Source organism: Bombina bombina, chromosome 4 (genome assembly GCF_027579735.1).
Source record: "Bombina bombina isolate aBomBom1 chromosome 4, aBomBom1.pri, whole genome shotgun sequence".
Lineage (NCBI taxonomy): Eukaryota > Metazoa > Chordata > Amphibia > Anura > Bombinatoridae > Bombina > Bombina bombina.
Window position 1 is genome coordinate 1,109,581,430 of NC_069502.1, and position 19,382 is coordinate 1,109,600,811.

Here is a 19,382-nt window from a genome sequence, read left to right on the forward strand (position 1 = left end):
CCTTCCCTCCACCTCCAGTTATTCTGTTTGCCTGTGTTAGTAATAGGAAGAGGTAAAGTGAGATGTTAGTTTTAGATTCTTCAATCAAGAATTTTTTTATTTTAAAATGGTACCGGTGAGTACTATTTTCCTCAGGGAGAAATGGATTAAGGAATGAAGAATTTTTTCTGCCCTGAGGTTGATAATCTTAGCAGACGTTACTAAGATCCATTCTGGTTCCCACAGAGCTTCTGAAGATAGTGCAAGAGAAATCTTCAGTGTGGAGAACAGTGTCATGCTACAAGCAGCATTGAGGTATGTTTAGTCTTTTATTTCTGAGGAGACTTGTTATATCAGAACTGGCTGACATTTTTCCCTGTAAGGGAAGGGGTAAGCAGTAGACCTATATGGTTGAGGGTGTTACTGAAATTCCTGTTTTTATGCATATTGATACTACGGTTATGTATCTCTATATTGGGGCTTGACACTGGGAGAGGCAGCTTTGACACTTATATATTTAATATTGAAGGGGTCAGAATGGCTGCAGTTATGTGTGATATGATTGTGAGTGTAGGGGACCACATGACTTATTTCAAACCGCTTCCCATGTGGTTAGGCAGACTGTTGATGCGACGTCCATGATGGGCGTGGCCTATTTCGCGCACTCAGACGCGCAGTTTTCTCTCACTAGAAGGCAGCAGGCATTAGCTCCGGTGGGGCCTAAAGTTGTTTTCCAGTCACCGGATCGTTGTCGAGTCAATTTTGAGTACCCCGAGGGCAGGTAGGCGCCACAGCAGAGCTGTGGCGAGGTGCAGGGGCTGTTTTCATTGTTAAAGTTTATTTTCGAATTAAAATGTCTCTTTAAAGGGTGATTTAACCTTTGCTTAAAGGGTGCAATAATTTTTGGCAAAATTGAACTGTTTTATATAATTTTTTAGTGATAAAAATCGTTTTTAGTGCAGTTCAGAAAAATTGTTGCGCTTTTATTTCTTAAAGGCGCAGTACATTTTTTTCAAAAAAATGTTGAATCAGTAAATAAGGTGATTAACGACTATTGTGGCTATTGCTAGTCTGTTTAACATGTCTGAACTTGAGGAAACTCCTTGTTCTATGTGTTTAGAAGCCATTGTGGAACCCCCTCTTACTTTGTGTACCTCTTGTACTGAAAGGGCCTTACAAAATAATTTTCATTCCATTCGGAACTTTAAAGGAGTACCCTCTTCTTCCTCTTCCTCCACAAAGCAGGAAGGGAATTTTGTCAGGCCAAGTCCGTCTGGAGACACAACCAAGCTTGGAACAAGGGTAAACAACCCAAGAAGCCCGCTGCTGCTACCAAGACAGCATGAAGGGGTGGACCCCGATCCGGGACCGTATCTAGTAGGGGGCAGGCTTTCTCTCTTTGCCCAGGCTTGGGCAAGAGATGTTCAGGACCCCTGGGCACTGGAAATTGTGACCCACGGGTATCAACTGGAATTCAAAGAATTTCTCCCAAGGGGGGGAGATTTCTTCTTTCACGATTGTCTGTAGACCAGATAAAAAGAGAGGCGTTCTTACGTTGTGTAAATGACCTCTCTACTATGGGAGTAATTTGTCCCGTTCCAAGACTGGAACAGGGGATGGGGTTTTAATCAAATCTTTTCGTGGTTCCCAAAAAAGAGGCAACTTTCAGACCCATTTTAGATCTCAAAAGTCTAAACAAGTTTCTCAGAGTCCCATCGTTCAAGATGGAGACTATCTGAACAATTTTACCAATGACCCAGGAGGGTCAATATATGACTACCGTGGACTTGAAGGATGCATACCTTCATATTCCTATTCACAAGGATCATCATCAGTACCCAAGGTTTGCCTTCTTGGACAAACATTTTCAGTTTGTGGCTCTTCCCTTTGTTGGCCACAGCACCCAGGATCTTCACAAAGTTTCTAGGGTCCCTTCTGGCGGTTCTCAGGCCGCGGGGCATAGCAGTGGCGCCTTATCTGGACGATATCTTGATTCAGGCATCGACATCTAACAAAGTCTCACGCAGACACAGTGTTGTCCTTTCTGAGAACTCATGGTTGGAAGGTGAATCTAGAAAAGAGTTCACTAATTCCACAGACAAGGGTTCCCTTCTTGGGAACTCTGATAGATTCTATAGCAATGAAGATTTTTCTGACGGAGGTCAGAAGGTCAAAAATTCTAAATACTTGTCGAGCCCTTCAGTCCAATCCTCGGCCATCAGTGGCAATGGACATCATTCCGTTTGCTCGGTTTCATCTCAGACCACTGCAACTGTGCATGCTCGTACAGTGGAATGGGGGCTATACAAATTTATCTCCTCCGATAAATCTGGATCAAGAGACCAGAAACTCTCTTCTTTGGTGGTTATCGCCGGATCATCTGTCCCACGGGACATGTTTCCGCAGACCCTTGTAGGTGATAGTGACAACGGACGCCAGTCTACTAGGCTGGGAAGCAGTCTGGAATTTTCTGAAGGCTCAGGGTGTATGGACTCAGTTGGAGTCTCTACTTCCAATCAATATTCTGGAATTGAGAGCAATATTCAATGCGCTTCAGGCGTGGCCTCAATTGGCTTCGGCCAAATTCATCAGATTCCAGTCGGACAACATCACGACTGTGGCTTACATCAATCATCAGGGAGGAACGAGGAGTTCCTTAGCGATGACAGAAGTATCCAAGATAATTCGATGGGCGGAGACCCACTCTTGTCATCTGTCAGCAATCTACATCCCAGGAGTGGACAACTGGGAAGCGGACTTTTTAAGCAGACAGGTTTTTCATCCGGGGGAGTAGGAACTCCATCCGGAGGTATTTGCCTCTCTGATTCGCCGATGGGGCAGACCGGAAATGGATCTGATGGCATCTCATCAGAATGCCAAGCTCCCAAGATACGGATACAGGTCGAGGGATCCTCAGGCCGAACTAATAGATGCCTTGGCAGTGCCTTGGTCTTTCAACCTAGCTTATGTGTTTCCACCCTTTCCTCTCCTTCCCCGGGTGATTGCTTGGATCAAACAGGAGAGAGCTTCAGTAATTCTAATCGCTCCTGCGTGGCCACGCAGGACTTGGTATGCAGATCTAGTGGACATGTCCTCTCTGCCTCCGTGGAAACTTCCAGTGAGACAGGACCTTCTCATTCAAGGTCCTTTCCAACATCCAAATCTAATTTCTCTGCAGCTGACTGCTTGATTTTATCTAAGCGGGGATTCTCTGATTCGGTCATTGATACTTTGATTCAGGCACGTAAGCCTGTCACTTGAAAGATCTATCATAAGATATGGCGTAAATATCTTTTTTGGTGTGAATCCAAGGGCTACTCATGGATTAAGGTTAGGATTCCCAGGATTCTGCCTTTTCTCCAAGAAGGATTGGAGAAAGGGTTATTAGCGAGTTCCTGAAAGGGACAAATTTCTGCTTTGTCAATTTTGCTACACAAACGTTTGGCAGATGTTCCAGACGTTCAGTCTTTTTGTCAGGCTTTAAACAGAATTAAGCCTGTGTTTAGACCAATTGCTCCACCCTGGAGTTTGAATTTAGTTCTTAATGTTCTTCAAGGGGTTCCGTTTGAACCCATGCATTCCATAGATATTAAGCTGTTATCTTGGAAAGTTTTGTTTTTGGTTGCTATTTCTTCTGCTCGTAGAGTTTCTGAGCTCTCAGCGTTACAATGTGATTCGCCTTATCTTCCATTCTGATAAGGTGGTTTTACGTACCAAACCTGGTTTTCTTCCTAAGGTTGTTTCTAATAAGAATATTAATCAGGAAATCGTTGTTCCTTCATTATGTCCTAACCCTTCTTCTAAGAAGGAGCGTATGTTGCATAACCTGGACGTGGTCCGTGCCTTGAAGTTTTACTTGCAGGCGACTAAGGATTTCCGTCAATCATCTTATTTATTCATTGTTTTTTCTGGAAAGCGTAGGGGTCAGAAAGCTACGGCTACCTCTCTTTCTTTTTGTCTGAAGAGTATCATCCGTCTGGCGTATGAGACTGCTGGACAGCAGACTCCTGAAAGAATTACGGCTCATTCTACTAGGGCTGTGGCTTCCTCATGGGTATTTAAAAACGATGCTTCTGTTGAACAGATTTGCAAGGCTGCAACTTGGTCGTCTCTTCACACTTTTTTCCAAATTTGATACTTTTGCTTCTTCTGAGGCTGGTTTTGGGAGAAAGGTTCTTCAAGCAGTGGTGCCTTCCGTTTAGGTTCCTGTCTTGTCCCTCCCTTTCATCCGTGTCCTGTAGCTTTGGTATTGTATCCCACAAGTAAGGATGAAATCCGTGGACTCGTCATATCTTGTAGAAGAAAAGTAAATTTATGCTTACCTGATAAATTAATTTCTTCTATGATATGACGAGTCCACGGCCCACCCTGTTATTTTTAAGACAGATTTAGATTATATATATTTTTTGTAAACTTCAGTCACCTCTGCACCTTTGGCTTTTCCTTTCTCTTCCTAACTTCGGTCGAATGACTGGAGGTGGTGCTCTTTGCCACTTCCTGTTAGCAGGAGGATAAATCCCACAAGTATGGATGAAATCCGTGGACTCGTCATATCGTAGAAGAAATTAATTTATCAGGTAAGCATAAATTTACTTTTTCTTTTTGGCTTGTCTACATGAACACTGGACTATTTTTTTAAAGAGATTTTATTGATAATTTGCCCCCCTCAGGAATGTAAAAATTATAATTGTTTTACAAAGCTGCATCTTCATTATTCCATAAAACTAAAAAATGTTCTTTTGTGATTCGGAAAGAAAATGAAATTTTAAACAACTTTCCAATTTACTTCTATTATCAAATTTGCTTCATTCTCTTGGTATCATTTGCTGAAGTTGCAATATTGCATTACTGAGAGCTGGCTGAACATATCTAGTGAGCCAGTCACAAGAGACAAATGTGTGCAGGTACCAATTAACAGCTAGCACACAGTAGTTTAGGATATGCACATATTCTTTTTCAACAACTGATACCAAGAGAGCAAAGTACGTTTGAAAATAGAAGTGAATTTAAAAGTATCTAAAAATGACATGCTCTATCAGTTTATTACTGACTTTCCTATTCCTTGACAGGTTTCCTTGCAAATTATCTCAGATTGGGGAGTTCAGTTTGCTTCCTTTTTGGGATGAGTTTTTCTGACTTCTCCAGATCAAAGTTTCTCTTTCTATTGGTTTTCATTCTCTAATGGCTAGATTAAGTGTGTACATCCATTTCTAGTATGTATATTTTTTTTACTTTTTCATACTTTATATATTTATTCAAAATTAAAGCACTTTCTACCTGTGGCTGAATTTGCCTACGATAATGCTCATCATTCTTCTACTGAACAGTGACCTTATTTCAACTATTGATTTCATCCTCATCTTCATCCGGATATTTCATGTTCCTTTCCAGTTCCTGAGACTGAACCCAATTTACAAATTATTTCCTGTTATTTTTGGACTATTCATTAAACTTTATTGGCTTTTCAAGTTCATAAGAAATTCTCTGCTGAATGTCCCAGATGACCTTGTTTTCTGTGTTCATCTGTCATGTACTACCCAGGAGCTTGCTGATTGTTTTATTAGACCTCATTCAGTTTTTGCTCAGATTAACCTTGTTACATTTAAATAGCAGTTGTCTTATGCTCTTAGTGTGCACCTTTCTATTTCATGTATCTCCTAAGAAACCCTGTGGGGTAGATTTACCATACAGCGTATGCTACTGTTTCTGCGGAAACATAACTTAACAAGCAGTGGTCGTAGGGGGCGGACTGCAATTATCCTGATCAGATAATAAATGCTGACAGCGTATGTTGGTGGCATTTATTGATGTCGGGCGGACTTGATTCCCCTACAGCGGATCATGTCCGCCCGACATTTGATAAATCGACCCTTATGTGTCTTATACATTTTATTAAGAGTGTACATTTGGATGCTTCAGTAGCATCCGAATGTGGAATAAGGCACTGCTCGCCGTATTCAGGTCTTTTCTGAGCAGCATTTCTTCTTGTGAAAGTGCAACACACTAAGGTCTGTGCAAATTTAGATCTTAGTTTGTTGTACTTTCACAAGAATAAATATGGCCCCTAAAAGACCCGAATGCGGAGAGCGTCTGCCTACTGAAGCATCCGAATGATACAGAGGCATCTAAATGTACACCCCTACATTTTACCTTTTTCTTCCTGATAATTGAGTAAATGATGTGGATGAATTTGAGGTTGAATCCATTTTAAATTCTCATCTTTGTTCTGACCACTTGCAATATTTTAATTTTTAAAGTGTGTAAGAAACCGCCCCCCCCCCCAAAAAAAAAAAAAGAGGTTATAAATATATTGGCAAATGAAATAAAATAATTATCACTGATTTAGGGTTTATATAAATTCATAACCATCAATATATTTTTTTTGCAAAGCAGCATGTGCAGTGCCTGTGTGTTACAAAGTGTGTGTTTCTAAGGGATGCATTTAAACGGATTAAAATAGATTTTTTTCAGGTGTGTAACAGAGCTGCAAATCCTTTAAATGTATTTTCTCAAACATATATTACTCCAGGATTACTACAGGAATGCCACTGGAACAGGAATTCCTATAGCTGCATTGTCATCATTAGCGAGCATCTGGAAAAGCACTGATGAGAACTACATCCATTAATGTGTTTTGATTAGTGAAGACTCAGCCACTTGATATATATAATTATGTGCTCTTTATTTCACATAAAGGGGCCTATTTATGAAGGAGCGAGCGGACATGATCCGATATTGCGGATCATGTCCTCTGCACATTGATAAATGCCGACAGCATACACTCGGCATTTATCATTACACCAGCAGTTCTTGTGAACTGCTGGTGCAATACCCGATCGTATTCGATTGGGTTGATTTCTGTCCGCCGCCTCAGAGCAGGCAGACAGGTTATGGAGCAGCGGTCTTTACGGAGCTTGATAAATATGTCCCAAAGTATCTTCCAATGATTTGACACTACTTTTGTCAAGGCCATCTCTATACTTATTCCATTTGCCATGCTTTACTTGCACTTTAAAGGGACAGTCTAGTCAAAATTAAACACATGATTCAGATAAGGCATGTAATTGTAAACAACTTTCCTATTTACTTTTATCATCAAATTTGCTTTGTTGTCTTGGTATTTTCTTTCATGTAATTAGCAAGAGTCCATGAGCTAGTGACGTATGGGATATACATTCCTACCAGGAGGGGCAAAGTTTCCCAAACCTCAAAATGCCTATAAATACACCCCTCACCACACCCACAAATCAGTTTTACAAACTTTGCCTCCCGTGGAGGTGGTGAAGTAAGTTTGTGCTAGATTCTACGTTGATATGCGCTCCGCAGCAGGTTGGAGCCCGGTTTTCCTCTCAGCGTGCAGTGAATGTCAGAGGGATGTGAAGAGAGTATTGCCTATTTGAATTCAATGATCTCCTTCTACGGGGTCTATTTCATAGGTTCTCTGTTATCGGTCGTAGAGATTCATCTCTTAACTCCCTTTTCAGATCGACGATATACTCTTATGTATACCATTACCTCTACTGATTCTCGTTTCAGTACTGGTTTGGCTTTCTACTACATGTAGATGAGTGTCCTGGGGTAAGTAAGTCTTATTTTTGTGACACTCTAAGCTATGGTTGGGCACTTTTATATAAAGTTCTAAATATTTGTGTTTAAACATTTATTTGCCTTGATTCAGGATGTTCAATATTCCTTATTTCAGACAGTCAGTTTCATTATTTGGGATAATGCATTTGAATAATCAATTTTTTTCTTACCTTAAAATTTGACTTTTTTCCCTGTGGGCTGTTAGGCTCGCGGGGGCTGAAAATGCTTCATTTTATTGCGTCATTCTTGGCGCGGACTTTTTTTGCGCAAAAAAATTTTCTTTGTTATTTCCGGTGTCATACTTGTCACCGGAAGTTGCGTCATTTTTGACGTTTTTGCGCCAAAAGTGTTGGCGTTACCGGATGTGGCGTCATTTTTGGCGCTAAAAGCATTTAGGCGCCAAATAATGTTGGGCGTCTTTTTTGGCGCTAAAAAATATGGGCGTCATTATTGGCTCCACATTATTTAAGTCTCATTGTTTATTTGCTTCTGGTTGCTAGAAGCTTGTTCACTGGCATTTTTCCCATTCCTGAAACTGTCATTTAAGGAATTTGATCAATTTTGTTTTATATGTTGTTTTTTCTATTACATATTGCAAGATGTCTCAGATTGACCCTGAATCAGAAGATACTTCTGGAAAATCGCTGCCTGATGCTGGATCTACCAAAGTTAAGTGTATTTGCTGTAAACTTGTGGTATCTGTTCCTCCAGCTGTTGTTTGTAATGAATGTCATGACAAACTTGTTAATGCAGATAATATTTCCTTTAGTAATGTTACATTACCTGTTGCTGTTCCATCAACATCTAATACTCAGAGTGTTCCTGTTAACATAAGAGATTTTGTTTCTAAATCCATTAAGAAGGCTATGTCTGTTATTCCTCCTTCTAGTAAACGTAAAAGGTCTTTTAAAACTTCTCATTTTTCAGATGAATTTTTAAATGAGCATCATGATTCTGATAATGATTCCTCTGGTTCAGAGGATTCTGTTTCAGAGGTTGATGCTGATAAATCTTCATATTTATTCAAAATGGAATTAATTCGTTCTTTACTTAAAGAAGTCTTAATTGCATTAGAAATAGAGGAATCTGGTCCTCTTGATACTAAATCTAAACGTTTAAATAAGGTTTTTAAATCTCCTGTAGTTATTCCAGAAGTTTTTCCTGTCCCTGATGCTATTTCTGAAGTAATTTCCAGGGAATGGAATAATTTGGGTAATTCATTTACTCCTTCTAAATGTTTTAAGCAATTATATCCTGTGCCATCTGACAGATTAGAGTTTTGGGACAAAATCCCTAAGGTTGATGGGGCTATCTCTATTCTTGCTAAACGTACTACTATTCCTACGGCAGATAGTACTTCCTTTAAGGATCCTTTAGATAGGAAAATTGATCCTTTCTAAGAAAAGCTTACTTATGTTCAGGTAATCTTCTTAGACCTGCTATATCTTTAGCAGATGTTGCTGCAGCTTCAACTTTTTGGTTGGAAGCTTTAGCGCAACAAGTAACAGATCATAATTCTCATAGCATTGTTAATCTTCTTCAACATGCTAATAATTTTATTTGTGATGCCATCTTTGATATCATTAGGGTTGATGTCAGGTATATGTCTCTAGCTATTTTAGCTAGAAGAGCTTTATGGCTTAAAACGTGGAATGCTGATATGTCTTCCAAGTCAACTTTGCTTTCCCTTTCTTTCCAGGGTAATAAATTATTTGGTTCACAGTTGGATTCCATTATTTCAACTGTTACTGGGGGGAAAGGAACTTTTTTACCACAGGATAAAAAATCTAAAGGTAAATTTAGGTCTACTAATCGTTTTCGTTCCTTTCGTCACAATAAGGAACAAAAGCCTGATCCTTCCCCTACAGGAGCGGTATCAGTTTGGAAACCATCTCCAGTCTGGAATAAATCCAAGCCTTTTAGAAAGCCAAAGCCAGCTCCCAAGTCAACATGAAGGTGCGGCCCTCATTCCAGCCCAGCTGGTAGGGGGCAGATTACGATTTTTCAAAGAAATTTGGATCAATTCGATTCACAATCTTTGGATTCAGAACATTTTTTCACAAGGGTACAGAATAGGCTTCAAGATAAGGCCTCCTGCAAGAAGATTTTTTTCTTTCCCGTGTCCCAGTAAATCCAGTGAAGGCTCAAGCATTTCTGAAATGTGTTTCAGATCTAGAGTTGGCTGGAGTAATTATGCCAGTTCCAGTTCTGGAACAGGGGCTGGGGTTTTACTCAAATCTCTTCATTGTACCAAAGAAGGAGAATTCCTTCAGACCAGTTTTGGATTTAAAAATATTGAATCATTAAGTAAGGATACCAACATTCAAAATGGTAACTATAAGGACTATTCTGCCTTTTGTTCAGCAAGGGCATTATATGTCCACAATAGATTTACAGGATGCATATCTGCATATTCCGATTCATCCAGATCACTATCAGTTTCTGAGATTCTCTTTCCTAGACAAGCATTACCAGTTTGTGGCGCTGCCGTTTGGCCTAGCAACAGCTCCAAGGATTTTTACAAAGGTTCTCGGTGCCCTTCTGTCTAATCAGAGAACAGGGTATTGTGGTATTTCTTTATTTGGACGATATCTTGGTACTTGCTCAGTCTTCACATTTAGCAGAATCTCATACAAATCGACTTGTATTGTTTCTTCGAGAACATGGTTGGAGGATCAATTTACCAAAAAGTTCATTGATTCCTCAGACAAGGGTAACCTTTTTAGGTTTCCAGATAGATTCAGTGTCCATGACTCTGTCTCTGACAGACAAGAGACGTCTAAAATTGGTTTCAGCTTGTCGAAACCTTCAGTCTCAATCATTCCCTTCGATAGCCTTATGCATGGAAATTCTAGGTCTTATGACTGCTGCATCGGACGCGATCCCCTTTGCTCGTTTTCACATGCGACCTCTTCAGCTCTGTATGCTGAACCAGTGGTGCAGGGATTATACAAAGATATCTCAATTAATATCTTTAAAACCGATTGTACGACACTCACTGACGTGGTGGATAGACCACCATCGTTTAGTTCAGGGGGCTTCTTTTGTTCTTCCGACCTGGACTGTGATTTCAACAGATGCAAGTCTGACAGGTTGGGGAGCTGTTTGGGGGTCTCTGACAGCACAAGGGGTTTGGGAATCTCAGGAGGTGAGGTTACCAATCAACATTTTGGAACTCCGTGCAATTTTCAGAGCTCTTCATTCATGGCCTCTTCTAAAGAGAGAGTTGTTTATTTGTTTTCAGACGGACAATGTCACAACCGTGGCATATGTCAATCATCAAGGAGGGACTCACAGTCCTCTGGCTATGAAAGAAGTATCTCGAATACTGGTATGGGCGGAATCCAGCTCCTGTCTAATTTCTGCTGTTCACATCCCAGGTATAGACAATTGGGAAGCGGATTATCTCAGTCGCCAAACGTTACATCCGGGCGAATGGTCTCTTCACCCAGAGGTATTTCTTCAGATTGTTCAAATGTGTGGACTTCCAGAAATAGATCTGATGGCTTCTCATCTAAAAAAGAAACTTCCCAGGTATCTGTCCAGATCCAGGGATCCTCAGGCGGAGGCAGTGGATGCATTGTCACTTCCTTGGAAGTATCATCCTGCCTATATCTTTCCGCCTCTAGTTCTTCTTCCAAGAGTGATTTCCAAGATTCTAATGAAGTGCTCGTTTGTTCTGCTGGTGGCTCCAGCATGGCCTCACAGGTTTTGGTATGCGGATCTTGTCCGGATGGCCACTTGCCAACCGTGGACTCTTCCATTAAGACCAGACCTTCTATCGCAAGGTCCTTTTTTACATCAGGATCTCAAATCCTTAAATTTGAAGGTATGGAGATAGAACGCTTGATTCTCAGTCATAGAGGTTTCTCTGACTCTGTGATTAATACTATGTTACAGGCTCGTAAATCTGTATCTAGGAAGATATATTATCGAGTCTGGAAGATTTACATTTCTTGGTGTTTTTCTCATCATTTTTCTTGGCATTCTTTTAGAATTCCTAGAATTTTACAGTTTCTTCAGGATGGTTTGGATAAAGGTTTGTCTGAAAGTTCATTGAAAGGACAAATCTCTGCTCTTTCTGTTCTTTTCCACAGAAAGATTGCTAGTCGTCCTGATATTCAGTGTTTTGTACAAGCTTTGGTTCGTATAAAACCTGTTATTAAGTTTATTTCTCTTCTTTGGAGTTTGAATTTGGTTCTGGGGGCTCTTCAAGCTCCTCCGTTTGAACCTATGCATTCGCTGGACATTAAATTACTTTCTTGGAAAGTTTTGTTTCTTTTGGCCATCTCTTCTGCTAGAAGAGTTTCTGAATTATCTGCTCTTTCTTGTGAGTCTCCTTTTCTGATTTTTCATCAGGATAAGGCGGTGTTGCGAACTTCTTTTAAATTTTTACCTAAGGTTGTGAATTCTAACAACATTAGTAGAGAAATTGTGGTTCCTTCATTGTGCCCTAATCCTAAGAATTCTAAGGAAAGATCGTTGCATTCTTTGGATGTAGTTAGAGCTTTGAAATATTATGTTGAAGCTACTAAAAATTTCCGAAAGACTTCCAGTCTATTTGTTATCTTTTCCGGTTCTAGGAAAGGTCAGAAGGCCTCTGCCATTTCTTTGGCGTCTTGGTTAAAGTCTTTGATTCATCATGCTTATGTCGAGTCAGGTAAAACTCCGCCTCAAAGGATTACAGCTCATTCTACTAGGTCAGTTTCTACTTCCTGGGCGTTTAGGAATTAAACTTCGGTTGATCAGATTTGCAAAGCAGCAACTTGGTCTTCTTTGCATACTTTTACTAAATTCTACCATTTTGATGTGTTTTCTTCTTCTGAAGCAGTTTTTGGTAGAAAAGTACAGGCAGCTGTTTGTTTGATTCTTCTGCTTATAATTTAATTTTTTTTCATTATAAGATTTAAACTTTGTTTTGGGTGTGGATTATTTTCAGCGGAATTGGCTGTCTTTATTTTATCCCTCCCTCTCTAGTGACTCTTGCGTGGAAGCTCCACATCTTGGGTATTTATTATCCCATACGTCACTAGCTCATGGACTCTTGCTAATTACATGAAAGAAAACATAATTTATGTAAGAACTTACCTGATAAATTCATTTCTTTCATATTAGCAAGAGTCCATGAGGCCCACCCTTTTTTTGTGGTGGTTATGATTTTTTTGTATAAAGCACAATTATTCCAATTCCTTATTTTTTTATGCTTTAGCACTTTTTTCTTATCACCCCACTTCTTGGCTATGCGTTAAACTGATTTGTGGGTGTGGTGAGGGGTGTATTTATAGCCATTTTGAGGTATGGAAAACTTTGCCCCTCCTGGTAGGAATGTATATCCCATACGTCACTAGCTCATGGACTCTTGCTAATATGAAAGAAATGAATTTATCAGGTAAGTTCTTACATAAATTATGTTTTTTTAAAAACTAAACCTAGGTAGGCTCATATGCTCATTTCTAAGCCCTTGAAGGCTTCATCTTATCTCAGTGCATTTTGGCAGTTTTCACAGCTAGACTGTTCTAGTTCATGTGTGCCAGCCATATAGATAACAACATTGTGCTCACTCCTGAGGAATGAGCACTGATTTCTCACTCACTTGAAAGTAAAGTAGCATAACTGTAAAAAGCTGACAGGAAAATATCACCTAAGAATCTCAATGTAAAAAAAGAAAGATATTTTACCTCACAACTTCCTCAGCTCACCAGAGTAAGTTATGTGTAAAAAAGTTAGCTTTCAGTTACTGCCCAGCTGCAGGTTTTAAAAAAAAAAAAGGAATAAATGAACTGCATCCAATCGGGTGCTGAGGTCATGAACTCTTACTGTGATCTCATGAGATTTCACTTAACTCTCATGAGATTTCATAGTAAACTTCCATAAACTGAATAGGGAAATAAGATGAGTATGCATGAAGCACGCTCCCTTGCATGTCCCGGGACAGACATACTGATTTGCTGCTTAAAGTTCTTTATAATGTGGTGTTAATACTTAGGAAATTTGAGGTAAAATATCTTCCTTTTTTACCTAGAGATGTTCAGGTGATATTTTATAGTCGGCTTTTTACATCTATGCTGCATCACTTTCAAGTGTTTAAACATTTAGGTATCATGGCCCTTTAATGCAAGTCTGTCAAAAGAACTGAGGTAAAGGGCAGTCTGCAAAGGCTTAAATACAAGATAATTACAGAGGTAAGAAAACCATGCTGGTTATGCAAAACTGGGTAATGGGTAATAAAGGGATTATCTGTTTTTTTTTTTTAAAACAATAGCAATTCTGGAGTAGATTGTCCCTTTAATTTCATATACTATTTATTAAACTGGATTATAATAAAGGGTGTCACAGTTGAAAGAATGGATTGAAATGCTTTGAGTTATATTATTCAATTATATTGTCTCTAACTCTTAATAATCCAAAAACAACTTTATTGATTAAAAAAATAACGTATGTAGATTCTTATGCTATTTTTTAATTGGATGTGGTCGTATTTGTGCTTTTTGTAGACTACATATCAGATTGTATTTTCTTAACAGAACACGCAGAGGAACTTGATCATGAATTTGGACTGGAGAGAGGTGTTTTTTTCTGGAAGCTAAAAAAGGTAAACCCCCCAAAATACTTCTTGGTATGTAATATATAAAGTACTCTTTTTTTTTTTTTTTTACACTATGCATGTGAGTTTATGATTTTAAATGACTTGTATTTGAACTGCAGCATACTTTAAAGGGACAGAAAGGTTAAAAGTGGGGGGTGGGGGGGGGCGGGGGGGGGCGGAGCCATCTAATGATCCGGATGGTCGCAACTTTTAAGAGCTTCTAACATTTGTGCTCTGATATTCGACAAAGTGAGCTTAAACCCGTCTAAAAAACTGTGTATAAAGAGCATCTAAACGTGGGACTAAGTGTCCTAGGGTGAGAAAAGTGAGCTTCAACAGCAGACACTTACAGTCCCCATCGATCACCGACTGAATCAGGGGGCTCGACACAGCACATAATTACTAACCAGCATCAGCCAGGTGAACATCCGCTTACATTACCTAGACACCGGAGGGTCAGGGCTCCGCTCCGGGTCTAGCAAGTGCTTGCTGCTGTGGTAAAAGTTTGAATGCAAGCTGAAGTCCATACTTGGATTACCTTTACTCCATAGCCCTAAATGGAACTGGGAGCTGCAGGCCGTAAGGCACCGGGGAGCACGGAGGACCCGTTGGTCCTTGCCCTACACCATACTTGCTCACCTGCTGAGGCGGAGACTTTACAGGGAGGCAGAATCGATAATTCTCCGGTCCGGTGAGAAGAGTGCTGAGAAGAAGGCATAGTGGCGTGAACGGCGGCTACCTTGCCCAACCCTAAGGCCTGAATCCAGAACTTCAGTAAGTACCCATATATGAAGTGCCACATCCCAAGTTACACCCGGTATAGCGGAGGTCACAGGCCCTAATAGACTTTTTCTGCCATCTTTTTCTCTTTTTTTTTTGAGACGGTCTAATTAACTAAGGACCCCCGGTAAAGGCCGCTCACTAATTCCTGCATTACAGCATCTGCATAAGAGAGGCTTAGTTCTACAAAAAAGTAACCTCAATGCTGGGACTGAATCATATTTTTCTGGATGGACTATTTTCTTGCAGCCCTCAACTGTGCTGAGTAAATAACTGTATCCAGTCCTGGGCTACCTACGTCCCATCAGTTATTTCTCTTGTTAAGTGTAGTCAGTCCACGGGTCATCCATTACTTATGGGATTATATCTCTTCCCCAACAGGAAGTTGCAAGAGGATCACCCAAGCAGAGCTGCTATATAGCTCCTCCCCTCACATGTCATATCCAGTCATTCTCTTGCAAACCTAACTAAAGATAGGTCATTGTGAGAGGTCTGTGGTGTTTTTAAACTTAGTTTATTTCTTCAATCAAAAGTTTGTTATTTTAAATGGCACCGGAGTGTGCTGTTTGTTTCTCAGGCAGCATTAGAAGAAGAATCTGCCTGCGTTTTCTATGATCTTAGCAGACGTAACTAAGATCCACTGGCTGTTCTCGCACATTCTGAGGAGTGAGGTAACTTCAGAAAAGGGGAATAGCATGCAGGGCCCCCCTGCAAACGAGGTATGTGCAGTAAATTATTTTTCTAAGCAATGGAATTGACTGAGAAATTACTGCTGATACCAATGTAATGTAAGTTCAGCCTTAAATGCAGTGGTAGCGACTGGTATTAGGCTGAGGAGTGTGTGTACACTGAAGTATTTTTCTAGGGAATGGAATTTGACTCAGAAAATACTGTTAATACTGAAGTAATGTGTGAGCCTTAACTGCAGTAAAAGCAACTGGTAGCAGGCTTATTAATAACACTTCATAACTTTTAAAATGTATGTTCAAAACGTTTACTGGCATGTTAATCGTTTTTTGTGAGGTAGTTTGTGATAAAACTTATTGGGGCATGATTTTTACCACATGGCTAACTTGTGTTTCTGCATAGAAACAGTTAACTGAGCTTCCCCACTGTTGTAATATGAGTGGGAGGGGCCTATTTTAGTGCTTTTTTGCGCAGTAAAAATTCAGTCACAATCTTCCTACTTCATCCTCCATGATCCAGGACGTCTCTAGAGAGCTCAGGGTTCTTCAAAATTCATTTTGAGGGAGGTAATCAGTCACAGCAGACCTGTGACAGTGTGTTTGACTGTGATAAAAACGTTAATTATTAAATTGTTATCCGTTTTTGGGTATTAAGGGGTTAATCATCCATTTGCTGGTGGGTGCAATCCTTTGCTAACTTAATACATTTACTGTGAAAATTTGGTTGCTATAACTAATTTGGTTCATTGTTATTTCAACTGTGACAGCTTTTTGTGCTTCTTAAAGGCACAGTAGCGTTTTTTATATTGCTTGTAAATTTATTTGAAAAGTATTTTCCAAGCTGCTAGTCTCATTGCTAGTCTGTTTAAACATGTCTGACACAGATGAATCTGTTTGTTCACTATGTATGAAGGCCAATGTGGAGCCCCATAGAAAGTTGTGTACTAAATGCATTGATGTAACTTTAAATAATAGTCAGTCTTTACATGCAAAGAAATTATCACCAGACAACGAGGGGGAAGTTATGCTGACTAACTCTCCTCACGTGTCAGTACCTTCGCCTCCCGCTCAGGAGGTGCGTGATTTTGTGGCGCCAAGTACATCAGGGAGGCCCTTACAAATCACTTTGCAAGACATGGCTACTGTTATGACAGAAGTATTATCTAAATTGCCAGAATTAAGAGGCAAGCGTGATAGCTCTGGGTTAAGGACAGAGCGCGCTGATGATGTGAGAGCCATGTCCGATACTGCGTCACAATTTGCAGAACATGAAGACGGAGAGCTTCATTCTGTGGGTGACGGATCTGATCCAGGGAGACTGGATTCAGAGATTTCTAATTTTAAATTTAAGCTTGAGAACCTCCGCATATTGCTAGGGGAGGTATTAGCGGCTCTGAATGATTGTAACACAGTTGCAATTCCAGAAAAATTATGTAGGTTGGATAGATACTATGCGGTACCGGTGTGTACTGATGTGTTTCCTATACCTAAAAGGCTTACAGAGATTATTAGCAAGGAGTGGGATAGGCCCGGTGTGCCTTTTTCCCCTCCTCCCATATTTAGGAAAATGTTTCCTATAGACCCCACCACACGAGACTTATGGCAGACGGTCCCTAAGGTGGAGGGAGCGGTTTCTACTTTAGCTAAGCGTACCACTATCCCGGTGGAGGATAGTTGTGCCTTTTCAGATCCAATGGATAAAAAATTAGAAGGTTACCTTAAGAAAATGTTTGTTCAACAAGGTTTTATCTTACAGCCCCTTGCATGCATTGCGCCTGTCACTGCTGCGGCGGCATTCTGGTTTGAGTCTCTGGAAGAGGCCATTCGCACAGCTCCATTGGATGAAATTATGAACAAGCTTAAAGCACTTAAGCTAGCTAACGCATTTGTTTCTGATGCCGTCGTACATTTAACCAAACTTACGGCTAAGAACTCCGGATTCGCCATCCAAGCGCGCAGAGCGCTATGGCTTAAATCCTGGTCAGCTGACGTGACTTCTAAATCTAAATTGCTTAATATTCCTTTCAAAGGGCAGACCTTATTCGGGCCCGGCTTGAAAGAAATTATCGCTGACATTACGGGAGGTAAGGGCCATGCTCTACCTCAGGACAGGGCCAAATCAAAGGCCAAACAGTCTAATTTTCGTGCCTTTCGTAACCTCAAGGCAGGAGCAGCATCAACTTCCTCCGCTCCAAAACAGGAAGGAGCTGTTGCTCGTTACAGACAGGGCTGGAAAACTAACCAGTCCTGGAACAAGGGCAAGCAGGCCAGAAAACCTGCTGCTGCCCCTAAGACAGCATGAAGAGAGGGCCCCCTATCCGGAAACGGATCTAGTGGGGGGCAGACTTTCTCTCTTCGCCCAGGCTTGGGCAAGAGATGTCCAGGATCCCTGGGCGTTGGAGATCATATCTCAGGGATATCTTCTGGACTTCAAAGCTTCTCCTCCACAAGGGAGATTTCATCTTTCAAGGTTATCAGCAAAACAAATAAAGAAAGAGGCGTTTCTACGCTGTGTACAAGACCTCTTACTAATGGGGGTGATCCACCCAGTTCCGCGGACGGAACACGGGCAGGGATTCTATTCAAATCTGTTTGTGGTTCCCAAGAAAGAGGGAACCTTCAGACCAATCTTGGACTTAAAAATCCTAAACAAATTCCTAAGAGTTCCATCATTCAAAATAGAAACTATTCGAACCATCCTACCCATGATCCAAGAGGGTCAGTACATGACCACTGTGGACTTAAAGGATGCCTACCTTCACATACCGATTCACAAGGATCATTATCGGTACCTAAGATTTGCCTTCCTAGACAGGCATTACCAGTTTGTAGCTCTTCCCTTCGGGTTAGCAACGGCTCCAAGAATCTTTACAAAAGTTCTGGGCTCACTTCTGGCGGTACTAAGACCGCGAGGCATAGCGGTGGCTCCGTACCTAGACGACATTCTGATACAAGCGTCAAGTTTTCAAACTGCCAAGTCTCATACAGAGATAGTTCTGGCATTTCTGAGGTCGCATGGGTGGAAGGTGAACGTGGAAAAGAGTTCTCTATTACCACTCACAAGGGTTCCCTTCCTAGGGACTCTTATAGATTCTGTAGAGATGAAAATTTACCTGACGGAGGCCAGGTTATCAAAACTTCTAAATGCTTGCCATGCCCTTCATTCCATTCCACACCCGTCAGTAGCTCAGTGTATGGAAGTAATCGGCTTAATGGTAGCGACTGCATCTCAGACCGCTGCAATTGTGCATGCTAAGTCAGTGGAATGGGGATTATTCAGATTTGTCCCCTCTACTAAATCTGGATCAAGAGACCAGAGATTCTCTTCTATGGTGGTTTTTTCGGCCCCACCTGTTCAAGGGGATGACCTTTCGCAGGCCAGATTGGACGATTGTAACAACAGACGCCAGCCTTCTAGGTTGGGGCGCAGTCTGGAATTCCCTGAAGGCTCAGGGATCATGGACTCAGGAGGAGAAACTCCTCCCAATAAATATTCTGGAGTTAAGAGCAATATTCAATGCTCTTCTAGCTTGGCCTCAGTTAGGAACTCTGAGGTTCATCAGATTTCAGTCGGACAACATCACGACTGTGGCTTACATCAATCATCAAGGGGGAACCAGGAGTTCCCTAGCGATGTTGGAAGTCTCGAAGATAATTCGCTGGGCAGAGTCTCACTCTTGCCACCTGTCAGCAATCTACATCCCAGGCGTGGAGAACTGGGAGGCGGATTTTCTAAGTCGCCAGACTTTTCATCCGGGGGAGTG

At 40.9% G+C, this 19,382-nt stretch overlaps 1 protein-coding gene across 1 annotated transcript in view; it reads left to right on the forward strand.

The window, feature by feature from the left end:
• Positions 1–19,382, forward strand: part of HHAT (hedgehog acyltransferase) — a 1,153,474-nt gene that overhangs the window by 97,554 nt on the left and 1,036,538 nt on the right. The window contains exon 3 of the mRNA XM_053712382.1: positions 14,091–14,158. Within this exon, the coding sequence (XP_053568357.1) occupies positions 14,091–14,158 (68 nt within the window). The remainder of the gene's footprint in view (positions 1–14,090; positions 14,159–19,382) is intronic.